Genomic DNA, 16,400 nt, shown 5'->3' with positions numbered 1-16,400 from the left:
TTGCCCTGTTGATAGGGCTGGGGCACTAGGCTGCCAAGCTGCTGCCCAGAGTCTGCCTGTGTGCTACAGATCCAGGCTTGAAGAAGTCAGTCTGGCACATCAGCAAGCTCAATGCAGCCGAACTCTCTCTATAACGGTGTAACTAATCCACGCAATGGTAATGAGCCACCAGCTAGTCCTAGTGTACTCTGCAAATCATGGCATCGCAGACTACAGCAGGAGTATGTACTAGGGATAGCACATTCAGACTAGAAGAGAATTATGGGAAACTCGTGTTGAATTTTTTCAGTTTCTTATAAAATTAGTTGTTGCACGTATTTCTGATCCACACCCAAGTGGAAACATTTATTTTCAGCATATACTAACTCTACTTGGCCTGGACTGACAGAGCACCCTGGGGAGTGAGAACAGTCATGCTTCTTCCTCCACTCACAGGGGACCCTGGTGAGCTATGAGCTACAGCAGTTCATTCTCCTTAACCCAACCACAGTCAAACTAAGCCCCTGAGAATGTCCACTGGCTGCTCCAGCTGTGGTCAGAAAGGCATCACAAATGCTCCTCATGAGGCAGGTCGGTGTGGAAGCAGCAGCTTGCATTGTCAAAACTTCAGACCTGGCATAAGTGACTTAGCAGGCAAACAAGGGAAACTCTCCAACTGTTTCAAACAAGGAGTTGTCTTCTGATTAGGGGAAGCACTGCAGCACTTAAGCAAGTTATTATGGAAGGCACTTAGCTTGTCACAGGCCTGACAGGGAAAATGGGTTAGTTCAGGTGAGACTGGTTCATTAGAAACTTTAAATACTTCTAAAGCCACATGAGCTCCAAGCTTTGGGGCTGGCACAGAAGAGAAAATTGTGCATTCAACCATTAAGAATGGAAGATGCAGATAAGTGTTTTGAAGCACAAGTTCTTGCAGCAAACATTAAAAACCATTAAAGCAGACTGCAGTGTGCATCCTGAATTGACAAGCTTTAGCACCAAGGAGGCTACACTGGTATGCAGTCTTAGGAGAATATGTAGCTAATTGAGCAGAGAGGAGAACAGAAAATCTGCAGGTACCAGCGCATCCGTCTGTAGCTCAGGTTGTTCTCCCTCCAGTGACGTGGTTGTGACAGTGAGACTGACTGAAGGAGCAAGGCCTGATGTCTCGCACAACACTTGCTCAGTCTTTATTGCTGCTGGAGTAAGCTCTGTAGCCAGACACCATTCCTCATTTTCCAGGTCACCTGCCAGGGAAGGAAATTGGACACCACATGTTTAGGTCAGAGACAGAAAGACTACAAATGAAAATAATGACAGTCCTCCTCCAGAGAAGGGAAACAAACACAGAAGGCTATCAACAAAACTCTGTCCTTACTATTCAGCTCTCAGTCAATGCAGACAACCATGCCATTTCAGGGCTGTAACCTAATCCTAGCCTCAGGATACACAGAGGAGCAGTGAGGAAAGACACAGGACACTAATCACTGTACATTGCCGAAAGCTGCTTACACATAGGAGAACAAGACTAAACAAGCCATTTGGTAAAGCAGCCAGGGAGCTATGTCCTACACATGCTAATGCCTGCTGATTCAGTTTTATTCCTCCTTGTAGAGACAGCATTTAGCCAGTTCTGCTCCTTCTACGGCTTGCAATCATCAAATAGCTGGAGTGGTGATACTATACTTTTAAAACCAAGGGATTTTTCACACTTTTAACTTCAAAATTTTCCCCCAAGGATTCATTTAGAAAGTATAAAACAGGATAAAGGCTTTGATGATCTCACAGGAGCACCAATGCTGTGGTGATCATGCTAATTTCCTCCCCCGAGCCTCTGGAAGTCACAGCATGGGATGCATATTTTGACTGGCAGCAATGAAACATGCATCATGCATTGGCAGAATTGTCCCTTAGCTTCACTTACTGCAAGCTTACTACTCAGGAGAAAGTCAGGCAACTCTTCACTGAACAAAGCTGAAAGGTTTGCCTTGCACTATCAAGAACTGGAAGATAGTTGGCATGGTAAGTTGGTAGCTGCCATTCATGAAGCAGCCGCTGTTTGACTTGCTGAGAAGTGACTTACTATCCCAGGTCTAAAATATGATAGAAGAGGAACTTGGAAGATCTCAACTTCTAAAACACTCCTACAAGGCTATTAACAACCCCACTCAAAAAAGATTAAAAAATCAAATGCATTTTTGGCAACTGTAATTCTGACTTAAAATTATTCCCATCCCTACTGCCAGACTTCAGTCATATAAATTATTTTCTCTTGCAGAAGAGTACCCTATACGAGCTGTACTGCATCCGAAGAGCACATACCACAGTCCTCTGCTACAGCTTGTCAGTAGTTGTGGGAGCTCATTAAATCGAGCAGCTGGAATCTGAGGCCAAATATACGTAAGAGATAAGAGTGTTGATTTTTTTTCTTTCAAAGTTTCATTCTGCTTTCAAACAGAGTACGTACTGCATATATGGCGTTAAAGCAGAGAGCAAACACGTACACCTTAGAGCTCTGAATTAACCTCATGCTGCATCAACACTGTGGGAGGCAGCCATGGTGCTGTGGCTGTGACACCAGCAGTCTGCAAGGCTGACACAAGACCCTTCCTTACACATTTAAGCCTGTAAAGCTGGTGAGGTGTCAGCAGAGTTCAGCCGCAAACAGGTAACAAAAATAAGAGCAGGCTTACACCCTCCAAGCTGTTAAGACCACACACACATACAGCACACAGGCACTGGGCAGAAGCTGGGTGACTGGAAGAAGGGAGAAACATGTACATCTCCAGTGCTAGTAATTACTCTGTGGTGAGGCTGAACCTCCACTGCTGGCAAGGAAGGAGGTAATTTGAGTAAAGACACACCAAGGAATTAAAATGAAGAATATGTATCCTGTAATCAGAAGCTCAAGAACAGCGAGCCCAGCTCTGCCAAGAGAAGTAACTGTACAGCAAAGGCCAAAGACCATATTTAAGTTTCTGAAGAGCTTACTCCCAAAGCTTTATGGGAAATGCAGAAATATAAAAATAGAAGCATTTATGAAAAAAAAAAGAGGTAACATTGTCTAAATATTAACTCAGAAGAGAGGACATTGCTCTCTTTCAAGCCTCTCTGAGCCTCTCTACTCCCAAACAAGAGAGCGCAGGTCACTCTCTGCTGACTGCAATGAAATATTCAGTGGATCTGTGGATTACCTGTACCTTGCTGTGTGAGGATCATTCAGATAAAAGCTTTAAAGTGGTATCTTTGCCTGGAAATCCAGAATGCCTTGGCGAGTGCAACTTTAAAACACTTGTTTGGATAACTTCTGCCAAAATCTCCCCCACATCATGTTGTGCAGAGCCCCCGCTTGCTGTCTCTTGTGCCTCTGAGGCAAGCTACACACAGCAATGCAATCATCTGTAATCTACTTTAGATGCCCTTTGGGAAGGAAGGTTACATATAAATGAGAGCAAAGGAAGTAATTAGCCCTGAAGTTTCTGAGATTTGTATTATCATGCAAGTAGAAGAGAAATCTAGCCATGGATGCCCAGTGAAACAGGGCATGTCCTCTAAGGCTGCACTTTGTGATGTTTGTCACCTCTAACTCACAGACTCATCACGAGGATTCAGCTGCTGTAAAACTGTAAGATATGCAGGCCTTCAGCTGGTCATTTAGAATTCCTCTGGAATCTGACTTTGCTGATTAACCTGACATCCTTGCCATCACCACTTAGATCCACATGAACTGCTTGGAGTTATTCTAGGCTTTAAATCCAGTCTAACTAGTCTGTAAGGTTATGGATGGCTTTCAGCGACAACAACACAATGCATTTAACACCAAAATAATTTTGAAGAACTGCATCTAACACTTCTTTGACACTGCCTGTTACGATGCATTGTGACAGCTTTCATTCCAAATGAATAACCCTGCAAAAGGTAGGGATAGAGCAACACACTGCTGGAATCCCACCTTGACACTCTGCCCCTTCCTACTTTTTCTCCTCTCTGCTCTAAGACAGCTACCAGGACATTTCCCACTCTCCTTCCTTTTCTTCATGAGCACAGTGATTGACATTATCTGTAAATCATTCTTAGTTTACTCTTATAATAGCCCATAGCACCTTAGTCTACTCTGCCAAAACCAGAGAAATTTAGGCAAATGGGAAAAATGAGCAGGCTGTAGAATACTGGTCATACTGAGAGGCACAGCACACCCTTTCCAAGACAAGAGTAATTCAGATGGAAGGGTATGGGGAACCATCAGAGAGGTTTCATGGAATAAAGAGGCCAAGCAAGAAGGTGCTCATGAAATACTCAAATGAAAGGACAGAGGCTGGCTCAAGGGACCCATTGGAGGAAAAGGGTGCTGTCTTCTCCAAAACAAGAAAGACATGGTATGGAAAGAGTAGATTACTGATGTTGACAAATTACAGGTGTTTATATTTATGTTTGACATGATCCTGAACTGTTGAGACTGTCCAAAACAAAAAACAGAGAAAATTATCTTGGTGACAGTATTCTAGACAGATATGAATAGAGCAACACTGCCCTGTTAAAATGAGGCAAAACATGCCTGCAAACCATTCAGATACAGAGGGAAGAGAGCCTAACCAAGAGATTTAGCTATCCAGATGGCTAGGAAAATCCACATCCTAAAGAGGGCCACTTTGGCTGGTAAAAATCTCTTCTCAGGCTTTAAAACACTGATTCCAAAGTTCACTGTTGAACAAGTGATGCAGGCTGCCAGTCCCCATTCCCAGCTGAAGCTTCCCATGAACTTCAGAGCTCTATCATGCAATGACTGTTTACAGGAGAATTCTCCTCTCTTAAACTTGCATGAGTCCATGAATGCTAGGCATTTTGGCACACAAAATATGGCATTTAAGGAGTCTACACAGTACTTACTAAAATCTCAGCTACCATTTCTCTGTGCAATAATTTAACTAGAACTGATAAATTTCACATACAAACTATGTGAACTGACCATTAATGTTGCAAAGCACCCAGGTATTAAGAAATACTTATGAAGGTTTAATTCAGTATACTTTTGCACATTATATGTATCTAAAAATAAGAATGTTTTAACAACATGATCAAACAGTTTCTCTGTAGAACCTGTGCCTTACCCAACAAGCAGAATGCATGGTGCTCCCCTAACTGGGGAGTTATTTCATGCTTTGTTATTCTCACGGTCTCATGCACAGCCTCATCTCTCCTTTACCCAGTGCAATTCAAATTCTGTTCCCACATGGCTGTTTAATTCCCTTCTAGGGAGATGCTCCACAAACCTGAATTTATTTCCACAGAGGTCCTGAAAATTCAAGTAAACCATGGAGAGACTTAGGCCAAAAGTATCTAGTAATTTAAAATGGCTAACTGGAGGTAACTGGAATTGGATTTTTCAAACAATTTAGCACTGTTGTTATACTTTATCAAAATACAGTATGCATTGAGTTTCCAGGTGCAGCTGTGAACACTACCACTTCTGGAAGTTAAACATCAGAGTTTCAAACCAAGCATCCAGACAACCCATTCATCACAGCAACCCAGGGTGACACATGCATCTAAGATCTTATCTTCTGTGTCCATGTCTAAAATTACATTCCTTCAGAAAGCTTGTGTGCCACTTCCGTTACCAAGATCATCCCACTTTTCCTGTAGACTCACATTTAGTATGCATCTGCCACTTTAAAAAAGAAACAAAACAAACAAACCCCAAAATGTAGGAGCTTTACAAGGTGACAAAATAAGTGCAATCAGCGAACTGAGGCAATGTTAACACTGATAGGAAAAGCTTTGAACATGTCCTTTCCCATCTGCACTCCTTGCAAGTCCAGCTTGGTCCCAGATACAACATGCACTATGTTCTAAAATGCCGTGTATGAGATAATGCAAGAGGGGAAGCTCAAAATAGGACATAATTACCTCAGAACCGTAAGTGTAAACACTGCACATTGTGCTTATCTACAGCAAGGTGTCCAAGTAGCGAACTCCTTCTGTCCCCTGTTTTTACTAATCTTGCTGTAGGTTCCACCATCTGCTGTTAAGATGGGCAATGCTAGTAGGATCTACTCAACATACCACAAGTTGACTTTCCCTTTTTAGTTTCTCCAGATCACTACACCCAAAAGGGAAAAGGCTATGCAACATTCTGCACAATGAAAACTTAAGATCTTTAAAGTCCATTATGAAGGCCGAGTTATACACTTGGATTTGGGTGCACAACACACCCAAGTCAACTTCTTTCTATGCTGCACACCATATACATTATAATTATAGTTTTCAGCAGACATGGATTTCAGTGCTCCTCTATGCATCACAGCTGAAGCGATAATCAGTATGTGTGATTTAGGTGTACATGAAAAATACACAACCAAGAAGGGCTGTGTTTGCACATGGCAAAATACTACTTCTGTGTTTCTCAAAAACAATTTTTTAATATATTTTTAATATATCTGTATTTATATATATGTAAAAAATTAAACATAATCTCTTAACAACACCATGTGCAGCTTTCTAAGATACTCATACTTCTCTGAAGAACCTCAACATTTTCCTTCTTTCCTTGTTCCATATAGTATTATAAGAAGGCAGGGGAGGAAAAGTGGAAAACAAGGTCAAAAATGCTTCCTTCAACTCTACATTTTTTTAATATCAGAGTTCCCAGCAAGTTTTGCTTTCCTTTTAAAAAATATTTCTATCCAACATTATTCTATCCAAGTGAGTCTTCAATCTTGTCCAACATACCCACCTCCTTTCCAGAGAAAAAACAGATCTTCTCCCAAATTGACTAAATTTCACCCTCTGTGATGTACAGCAAAATAGAGCTTATGAAGTAAATAAAAAGATCTGCCTTGCTCCCCGCATTCATTTCAGCACTAGTCATCAAAAAGTTTAACAGAGACACTTTCTGCATGGATAACCACATTGCATTGGTGAGTTGCTGTGTATTTTTAAACAAATTAAGGTAGAGCTGCACTCTGTATCTCACCTTCACTCCTCTCAAGTACAAAGAATGCAAGTACTCAGAGAAACAACATCATTTCACCATTTTCACATTTTTTTTCCCCCTACAGTAAAAAGGAAGACAGCACCACCAGGTAAACAAACCCACCTGAGGGGTATACCATTGAACCTAAACTTGAAGGGGAAAGAAAAAAACCCCATACCACCATTACCACCATGACAGATCATAATCACACAGAAAAGAGATGCATGACTGCATGTCATTTGAAACAAGCCTGCAAAGAAGATCTGTAGAAGCATCAAGAGATATGCTTATCTGCATAAGTAGAATGAAGAGGCAGATCTCACCTTCTCAAGTTCACTGTCCAACCAATAGATAAAACAGCTAGAGAAAGACAAACACACAAACTTAAGGAGACCACAACAGACTACTGGTCAAAGTGCTTTGCACAAGTAACAGAAGAGACCTCTCTGGACAGCGTAATGCAAGGAGATCCCTCAGGAGTCAAACTGTTCTCCAGCAAAGCGTATTTAAATAATCTCCCTCTTAGCTGTGTCATGGATTTGAGCAAAAGGGCTTCAACTAATTCCTTCTGGTCCATGACAGACCTTGTACTGTCATTACGAACCACAGAGCCTAGATGCACAGCCTGCATTGCATCTGCACAACAGTATGCAGTCTCAGACTCAGCTCATCACAGGTTAGTAAGACCCTTTGACTCAGATGGCATTCACACTTGCACCAAGGGTCCACGTTTGCAAAGCTGTACTTTGAATAAGCACTGCATCCTTGCCTGCATTCTACTTCTGAGGTTGCTGCCCCTATACAGCTAGCAGCAGGATCCAAGGGTTCTCACTAGCTCTATGCCACACAAACACAGATGCAAACTGGGAACATGGGGAAAACACCTCTGGAATAGGGACACAACCTGCTTGTGGGGAAAATGGCTGCTCCACCTCTGTCAGCAGAAACATCCCATCAGGAACCTGAAAGGGGCCTCTGCTGATGCACAGATTCTGGGTGTGCTGGTGTACATGCCACTCGTAAGGAAGTTCAGAGTCCCCAGCTCTGCAGTCTGAGCCTCTCCAGCCTCCTGAAGGCAAACTGGACATTTCTGGAGGAATAACCGCTTCCTTGTCTCCCCTCTGGGCTCACACCATCCCCAGTGCCCAGCTCTGGGCTCACGTAGCACACCCTGGCAGGCACAAGCCCTGTTTATCATGCCTGAAATGCTGACCTCCAACACCACTAAAGCTACCCGCCAACTCCTGTGAGGTAAGAGCCCATGTTCATTGACAAACAGTTCCTCTTAACAGATTTTCCAGATGGCATTTCCCCCTCCCAGCATGCACACACACTCTCACCACAAATAATGAAACCAAACCCCTTGAAACAGCCTTGACAAAGGAGATATTGTTTGAATACCAAACATCAGGGTCCTATTTTTTAAAGTGCCTGCCAGGAAGGAAAAATTAAATAAATGGGCAAAGATGAAAGGCAGTGATATACAGTCATCTACACACAGCAGAAGTAGCCATTCTCCTAACAAAGGATCACCTGTCTTACCAGCATTCCCCTCCCTGAGCTGCATGGAGTCCACCTAAACCCCACAGATTATTTGTATCACTATCAAAGTTATTAAGATAGAAACAAGGACACATTGTTCCTCCAATACCTAAACAATCAGAGTTAATACCCTCTTTCCTGCAAAGAATTTGACAGTTTTCAGTCAGATGTCTGAGTTACAGGTTCTGCTTTAACTTCCCTTCCCACTATGACTTTACCCAAGCATAGCTGTCAGCTGCGATACAGTCCCTGATGTTTTTAATTCTTTTACTTAGGGGCAAAATAAAAAAATGTTATTTTTATAGCATCACCCTTTACATACATAGGAGTGAGGCACAGACTGAGGTGGCTAGCTTGGATTTACAGCCTTAAAGCTTGATACTATTAAATACCTTAAAAAAATCCATAGTCTTTTATAACATATGTGAAAATTATCCAAAGAAGTACTACATTCAAATAAAACAGTTCTCTCTCACCCACCTCCATTTTCCTCCCCACGCCCCATGCAGATGTTGTGAAGGCATATTCATATTATGGCAGCAATCAGGCTTTGGCATTAAAAGGACTTGATGCTCACAGTGCCTAAGTAAGTGAGCATGAACTCCCAGTGCAACACTGCAGAGAAAATGAGATCACTGGTTTCAGAAACAGCAGGACTGGAAGTGGGAGGAGTATTCCCCTAATATACATCATTAGGGAAACTATTGCTGGGAAATCAGCTTCTGTGGTCACTTGACACAGTTTTGGAAAGGAACTGCAAATGTCCCTTTGTTCAGAAAGGAACTACACTAGCTCAGTCGCCAGAAGATAGCCCCTGTAGAGAAACACCAAGGAAGTGCAGGTTCATTTAAACTGTATCCAAGCAAAAATCGAGAGGGGACTTAATTACAGTCTACAAACACCTAAAGAAAGAGGTTTCTAAGAGCAGATGATTCTTTGCTCCAGCAGGAAGAACGGCCGTAAGGAGATCGCATGGAGATCTCGTATGTGGAACTGGAGGCTAAAGGAGGTCTGACTGCAAATAAAGTTGTCAATTATTAACAGTAAGCACCAAAATGCCCACCTCTAAATCAAAACTGACGTTTTTCAGATAGGCTGCTGCCCAAGTAGAAGTTGCAGGCTTGAAAAACACTAAGATTTTGGACCTTCCAAACTCCTTGGTATATAGAAGTTCAAAAGTCTTCTCATCCTTTAAAACCGCAGATGCTGACTGTTACCTTTCCAAATAAAAATCGCCCAAATATAGGCTATCACCATCAAATGGCTTCCTCCCCATATCCTAAACACAGAAAAATAAAAACCCACACAGGATAAAAGTTGCATTGCAATGTGCTCACAAAAATTATCAGTATGGCTTTGACAGCATCTTTTCAAAACACAAATGAATTTCTTTGTCCACACTTCAAAGTCAAAGCAGAGGAGGTTCCATTTTCATTTCACTGATTTAGTACTTGGATAAAAAAAGGCAGAGGCAGAACAACATATCTCTTTCTCTCTAGATATAGCCTATACAAAAAAAATAAAATTAGGATATATAATCCACTACACATAACATTGTCTCATATAGACACAATATATACTCATATACTATGTGTGTGTATAGCATACAACATGTATGAAGCCTCTAAACAAAGAGACAGCACGACACTGATTACAGCTTGTGGACTCCATACATAAGCAAGCATTTCCCTGCAAGCACTGCCTGAGGTGATGCCTGCATTTATTGTTGAACGCCTATTTGTTCTGAAGAAGTGGAAACCCCATATTATGATTTCTGAGGTTTTGTTTGTTTCCTCTGGGTTTCTTGTTTGTTTTTTCTTTTTCAAACCACATAAGGAGACAGAGTTGAAGTTTAAAAACAAAATTCAAGTTTTAAAAGTGCATTACAGGAAACCATAACCTCAGCAGTAAAAACACCAATAACAATACAGATCATATTCTGGGGCCAGCCCCAGTTTTGGCACAGCTAAGCATAAAATAGAAACATACCATTTCTGCAATCACTCTGTCAGACCTTTAGCCAAGGCAAGCCGCTTCAAATCCAACAGTGACTTCAAAGCATTCCTGAGCAGGAAAGCATGAACAGGAGAGGCAGGTGGGGACCAAGACTAGTATCAAAAGCAGAGCCCTCAGGGGACAAGGAAAATAAGGCACTCAGCCACCTGGCCACAGTTTGAGGAGAGGAACCATGCAAATGACTAGTCGGCTGACCACTGTACGCTGCCCTGCCAGGCTTACAGAGTAAAACACACTCACAAAAACCATAGACACACACTGAGAACCACCCCACCACTTCACCAGAGGATGAAGTGCCCCATGCAATCTCTGCCTCCATGTTCCTGCTGCACAGCAGCCCCACAGTATTACTTATATTCAGCTATCACCTACGGATCTCACACTTCCAAAGCTATGGGCAGCCACTACCACAAAGTCTGTGCCTACAGCTGACAAGATAAAGCATGGAAAGATAGGAAAGGACCCCAAACTCGCATCTCAAGTCAGATAGGAGGCTGAAACTCAGATTTTGCCTTGCTCCTGGTTCTCTGACCCACAGCCCTCCCTTTCCAAAAGGCTGCAGAGACTGGAAAACTGAACACAGACATGCACCAACCGTAACAGAAAATAAATCTTTTCCCCCTGTTTACAACTGTCAGAAGTGAATCTGTGCCCCAAAAGGCCCTGAAGCACAGCAGGAGGTCTCCTTTATCCATCAGCCCTATTCTCAGCCTCCCCACCCAGCTTCTTCATTTCCTTCCAAGAAGCATCTTCCAGTTCACAAATACCCAGTGTGCTTCCCCACAGCTACTCTCTAGTTTTCTCAAAACCCCAGGGCTCACAACTAGAAAGAGGAAACCTGCTGTGAGAGAGGCAGCAGCATAACCGGTGGGGATAATCAGTACATGGGATACAGCCTCCTTTTTTATGTTACAGCCTGGAGCCCCTCCTCAGGTCAGATGCCTTATTCACCAGATCAGGCAAACAAAAGTCCAGACAGCCCGCTACAAGCAAGAAGGTCAGGCCTATAAATCTCTGTCTAGTATCATTAGTCTTAAAAGTTTATGCAAAATTGAATATAAGAATAGATTCTCGGGGGTGGTGGGAAACCAAATAACTAAATGCCAGATGTCTTGAACACATGTGCTTTAAAATAGTTGCTCCTGCCAATGCTTTCATAAACTAGAGATTTAGCAACTGACACCCTCAGAGACCCCACACTAGCAACAAGCTGTGAGTATTCAGGGAAGTTCTTCTGCACAAAGCTTGGGAAAGAGCCTCAATACAGTGAAATTGGAAGAGTGAATAACTGGGGAAAACTGGTGTTGGGACTTTCATCCTATGGACACGTAAATGTGCTCTTCCCTTGAGGTCAACAGGACTTACTGGAAAAGTTAAACCCAGGATTATGAGTTTGACAGGTTTTACACTTCTAGCACCTTTAAAAAAACTGTATATAAGATCTACAATTACACTAATAGGTCAATTGGTGGTAATAGCCAGGTAGTGGCCAACAGCTCACGGCAGAAGTTAAATGTTCCGCTGCAACAGCGGACAGTAAAGTCCTTATGGAGACAGAGTGACTGCTCATTCCACCGCAACGGCTGAAAGGAAACATTAAATAACATTTTCAGTAAGGTTGTTGGAGACCAAAGACAGAAATAGACACTGAATGGCTTAAACGTGCCTTGAAGATCATGTGCCTAGCAAGACAGGCTTTTTAGTCAGCTTTCCCAAACTCCTGGGCTCTGGAACCCCACACTTGTGAATACACAGATGAAAACTGCTGCAGATGCTGGGTGCCACTGAACCAGATGGAGACAACTCCGAAAATCCAATTCCCTTCTCCAACAGGCTGGCATGGACTGCAGGAGGAGGACATAAAGGCAGGTTGGTGGAGCAACAAAACATGGGGCCAGCCTGGCAGCAGATGGCAGGACCCTGCCCCTGGATAGGCCATGCACACCCTGCAGTCATTCCTGCCTCCTGGACATCTCCAACAGACTTGCTGCCATGGAAACAAACTTCAGTTTTTAAGGCTGTTTTTAAAGGCAGACAGATAGGTTTCCCTTGAGAACACCAGACCTATGTGGTAGAAGACACTCCTGTCCCCCATGGTTGCTTGGCAGTGCACCACTCACTGGCAGGCCAGATCAGCACATGGCTTGGTAGCCACCAACCCACTGCTGGCACAGAAATGGCACCCGGGGGCTGAGCAGCTGATCAGCATCAGACAATTAACATGAACTGAGTTAGAAGTGATGTGGGGAAACAGCTGGCATCTCAACATACACTAGCACATGGCACCTGAAAAGCTGCCTTTGCTGAAAGGAGTTAGCAGCTCCAGGTCACGCCAACAGAGTAACTGCTGGTGTGACAGTGACAATAAGGTGTGTAAAAGGCACCGCTTCCAAGTGTGGGTTATCTGGCCATATGGACCTAGAAAATCCTGGGGTTTCCCCTCCTCGCTCTTCCCCTGTCTTTGCCTGCCCATGAATACCCACTGGCCTAGGAGGGGATGGTATTTATGCACTTGCCGGGAAATAACCCACCAGCCTCTCCTTGCCAAGAGAACTGCTAAGAGAGTTACAAAGAAGAAACATCACATTACTGACTTCACTGCAAAGCAAGAAGAAAGCCTGTTTGTCACATGCTTTGTGCACAATACCAGCACCTTGGTCCTCTAGAGCTAAGGGCCAAGCTCTGAAATGGCATCCAGACCCAGCTTAACTGCTCTGTGCCATCCTCCTCTCACTGCTGCACTGCTGCTGACTGCAGGCACACGGGTCCACAGCATGTGTGTCCATAGCACATGTGCAAACATGTATGCAAGTGTCATGCATGAGCATCCTCACTAGCCTGTTTCTAAACTCAGTCCTGCAGGGCAGGGTCCTGCAGAATCATGAAGCCTAGTCACGGAAAAACCATGGAAACATGATAGCTGTAAGAGCTCACCAATCTGCGGTGGGGTGCTTATATGGAGAATGTAATATTTTGCACATTTCTTATATGTCCCTCAGCGAACCCCATTTTTCAGCCCCTACCACTCCACAAAACCACTCCCAGCTTCCCAGCAGCAAGAGATCATGCTGGAGCACACCGAACTCCCCCTCCATACCCTGTAGCTCCTGCTCCCCAAAAGAACACTGGTGCTCCCAAACTCTGTCCCCTTACTCCAACCTTGGGACTGGCATTCACCAGAGCTGTCAGGAGCACTGAGTAACTCCACCACATAACAACAGAGATGCTTTCAGTCTCCAGTGTGAAACCCTGCAGTACTGCGACCCACAAAATCCCACTCTCTTGCTCTCATGGACTCAAGGACTGAAAACTGTCAGAGTGATGCCTTGGAACACCTATCAGCCAGCCATGTATGAACTGTAATTCTCCATTTTCCTCAAGTATTTCTCTGAGCTTCACTGTTTTGAAATCAATAGGTATTGAAAGGTTAAGATTAAATAAAATCCCGTATACCAAGAAAAACTCCTCCTCCCCCTCCTCTCTTATGAAACACTCTGCAAAGTGAACAGAACATGAAATGCTTTCCATTCATTTTCTATTTTTAAACCCACTTGTTAATGTTTCTTGGCTTTTTAAAGCACCATTTGACTACAGCTCTATTAATTACCCAGTGGTCTCAGCAGTATGAATTTCTTCAGGACTTTTCCCCAAAGGAAACTCCCCTCACTTTTAGCCTAGTTTGAATCTTCTCCCTGTTAACTTTCAGAGAAGCTTTGTTTTGGAAGTTTCTTGTGCTTGTTTCTCCTGCTACAATTAATATCTCCTGTATGTATTAAAGATATTCACATAAAATGGTTAGGAAATACAAAATAGGAAGGCTTTATATAGATGATGCTACCATTGAAAAGCCTTCTCACAGGTTTTATTAGTTGTCCTCTCATGAAATCTCTAACAGAGCACATCTTGTTTTAAGAGAGCGCTTTGGAGTACAAAACTGTCAGCCTCTGAAAACTCATGTCCTGGTGGATCTTCATAAACAGCTTAGCTTGTTAATGCTTAGACTAAGCACTAATCTCCCTTCCTTTTATTGTGATGCAGCTTAATACTCTACTGCTTTTTACTGTAAAGCTAAAGTTGAAGACATAAACCAATTATTAGGAGTGAAAGGCTGCCATGGTGATTATTCCTAATAGTTACAGGATATTTATGGCCTTGCTTCTCCACCAACCACTAGCTTTCACCTTGAACTCCCCTTCCTGCCAGCAGGCATTTTCACACCGGAACAAGTAGGTTGGATGTCTTCCACCATTCCTGCATTTCTTTTTTTTCCTCTCCAGATGTTTATACTGCTGAATTAACGATAACTGCTACAAAATGCTCTTGGTTTTATTAATTTTATGTGCATCACCATTTCCCGCAACCACAGAATCTATGTAAGATTGCAGTTACGTCTTTACAAGATCACCAATAACTTCTTGATGGGCTTCTTTTTTTTTTTCCTGAAAAGGAAAAGAAAGACTGTAGGACTTCAGCAAGACAGCCGAAGTTACATCCCTACACGTGTATTTAGAAACAAGTAAGATTACCTGATCTTCGTTTTGGGATACCAGAAAACTCTAGACACTCACTACTGAAAATAAGGGTAGTTCAAAAGGTTTATTGCTTGGTTTTAATAAACAAGAAATTATGTAACTTTGAAGAGACCTCTGGAGACCATCTTGCCCAACTCCTCATTCAAAGTATGGCCAATTTGGATCAGGTTGCTCAAGGCCTTGCCTAGCTCAGCTTTGAATATCCCCACAGATAAAGACTTCATAGCTTCTTCGGACACCCATTCGAATGTCTGACTCATTCTCATGGTGAAAATGATCCCCCTAACACCCAACTGGAATTTCCTTTCTTGCAACTTGCAACCTCTTGTGCTATCATTGTGTATCTCAGAAGAGTCCAGCTCTGTCTTCTCTGCAACCTTTCATCAGATAGCCATAGACAGCAATAAGATCTCCACTTTGCTTTTTCTCAGAAGACCAAACAACACCCACCTTACCCTTCTGCTTACATACCATGTTCTACAGTACGCAGACTTCATGGTGATTCTAATTTGACTCATTTGGGTTATTAGTCTCCATTTTTCTTCAACAACCACAGATTCAGATATGTGAAAACAAGTGCATTTCTGGCCTTTCTCCCATTTTCTTTTTGATAAACTTCTAACACAAGATGCTTATAGTGCAGTTAGTAACTTCTGCCAAGCAGAATTTCCCTGTCTATGGACAAATTTCTTTATTCACAATGCCTACAGACTTCAAACAAAACAAATCCCTTCTGTGATTTCATTGTAGGTATATCAATTAGCAAAGAGCATCATGATGACAAATAAACAACGGCTCAGTGTGTACTACCTTCATTAAAGTTGTCATCAGTCGAGATGTGGGTCAAGGGAGATTGGGGTCGAGAGTCCCCGCAGAGGGAGTAGCTGTGTTCTGCCTGGATGAGGGGTGCTGGGGAGGCCGGAGACAGTTCCACCTCCATTATTTCGTTCTTCTCAGACAAGAAGGGATCATTCAAGAGCTGGCCTAGGACATCAGGTGAAAACTCATCCAGGAACTCTGTGAAGTGCTGTGGAGATAAGAAAGAGGAGGAGGAGTTCATCTCCTTGCTTGTCTGTCATGCCAACAACAGGAGAGCATTGATCAGAACAATTCTAGTATCTGCACCAGGCATCCGTACCAGTCAGTGGCAGGATCTATCAGCCCTGCCTAATGACCTCCTCCTCCTCCAATCACTACTTTAAGCTGAACAGCTACAGCTAGAACAAAAAGTCCTCTCAGAAGCATACATTACAACAGAAGAGCCTGTGATTAACTTGTAATGGAAGTGTTAAATGGAAGCATGGTAGTCATGTCCTGGAGCAGCCTCTTCATCCTACCAAAGGCACTCACTACAGCAT

At 43.0% G+C, this 16,400-nt stretch overlaps 1 protein-coding gene across 1 annotated transcript in view; it reads right to left on the bottom strand.

Annotated features, from left to right (window-relative positions):
* The window catches only part of CREB3L2 (cAMP responsive element binding protein 3 like 2), a gene marked incomplete at its 3' end in the record, with an annotated part of 74,351 nt that overhangs the window by 16,531 nt on the left and 41,420 nt on the right, over positions 1–16,400 (bottom strand). The window contains exons 2-3 of the mRNA XM_080609652.1: positions 15,853–16,069; positions 1,060–1,226 (exon numbers count right to left, since the gene is read on the bottom strand). Of these exons, the coding sequence (XP_080465778.1) occupies positions 1,060–1,226; positions 15,853–15,982 (297 nt within the window). The 5' untranslated portion in view covers positions 15,983–16,069. The remainder of the gene's footprint in view (positions 1–1,059; positions 1,227–15,852; positions 16,070–16,400) is intronic.

The sequence above is a fragment of the Psittacula echo genome, assembly GCF_963264785.1.
Source record: "Psittacula echo genome assembly, chromosome: 1".
NCBI lineage: Eukaryota > Metazoa > Chordata > Aves > Psittaciformes > Psittacidae > Psittacula > Psittacula echo.
This window is presented reverse-complemented; position numbering and strand designations above follow the sequence as displayed.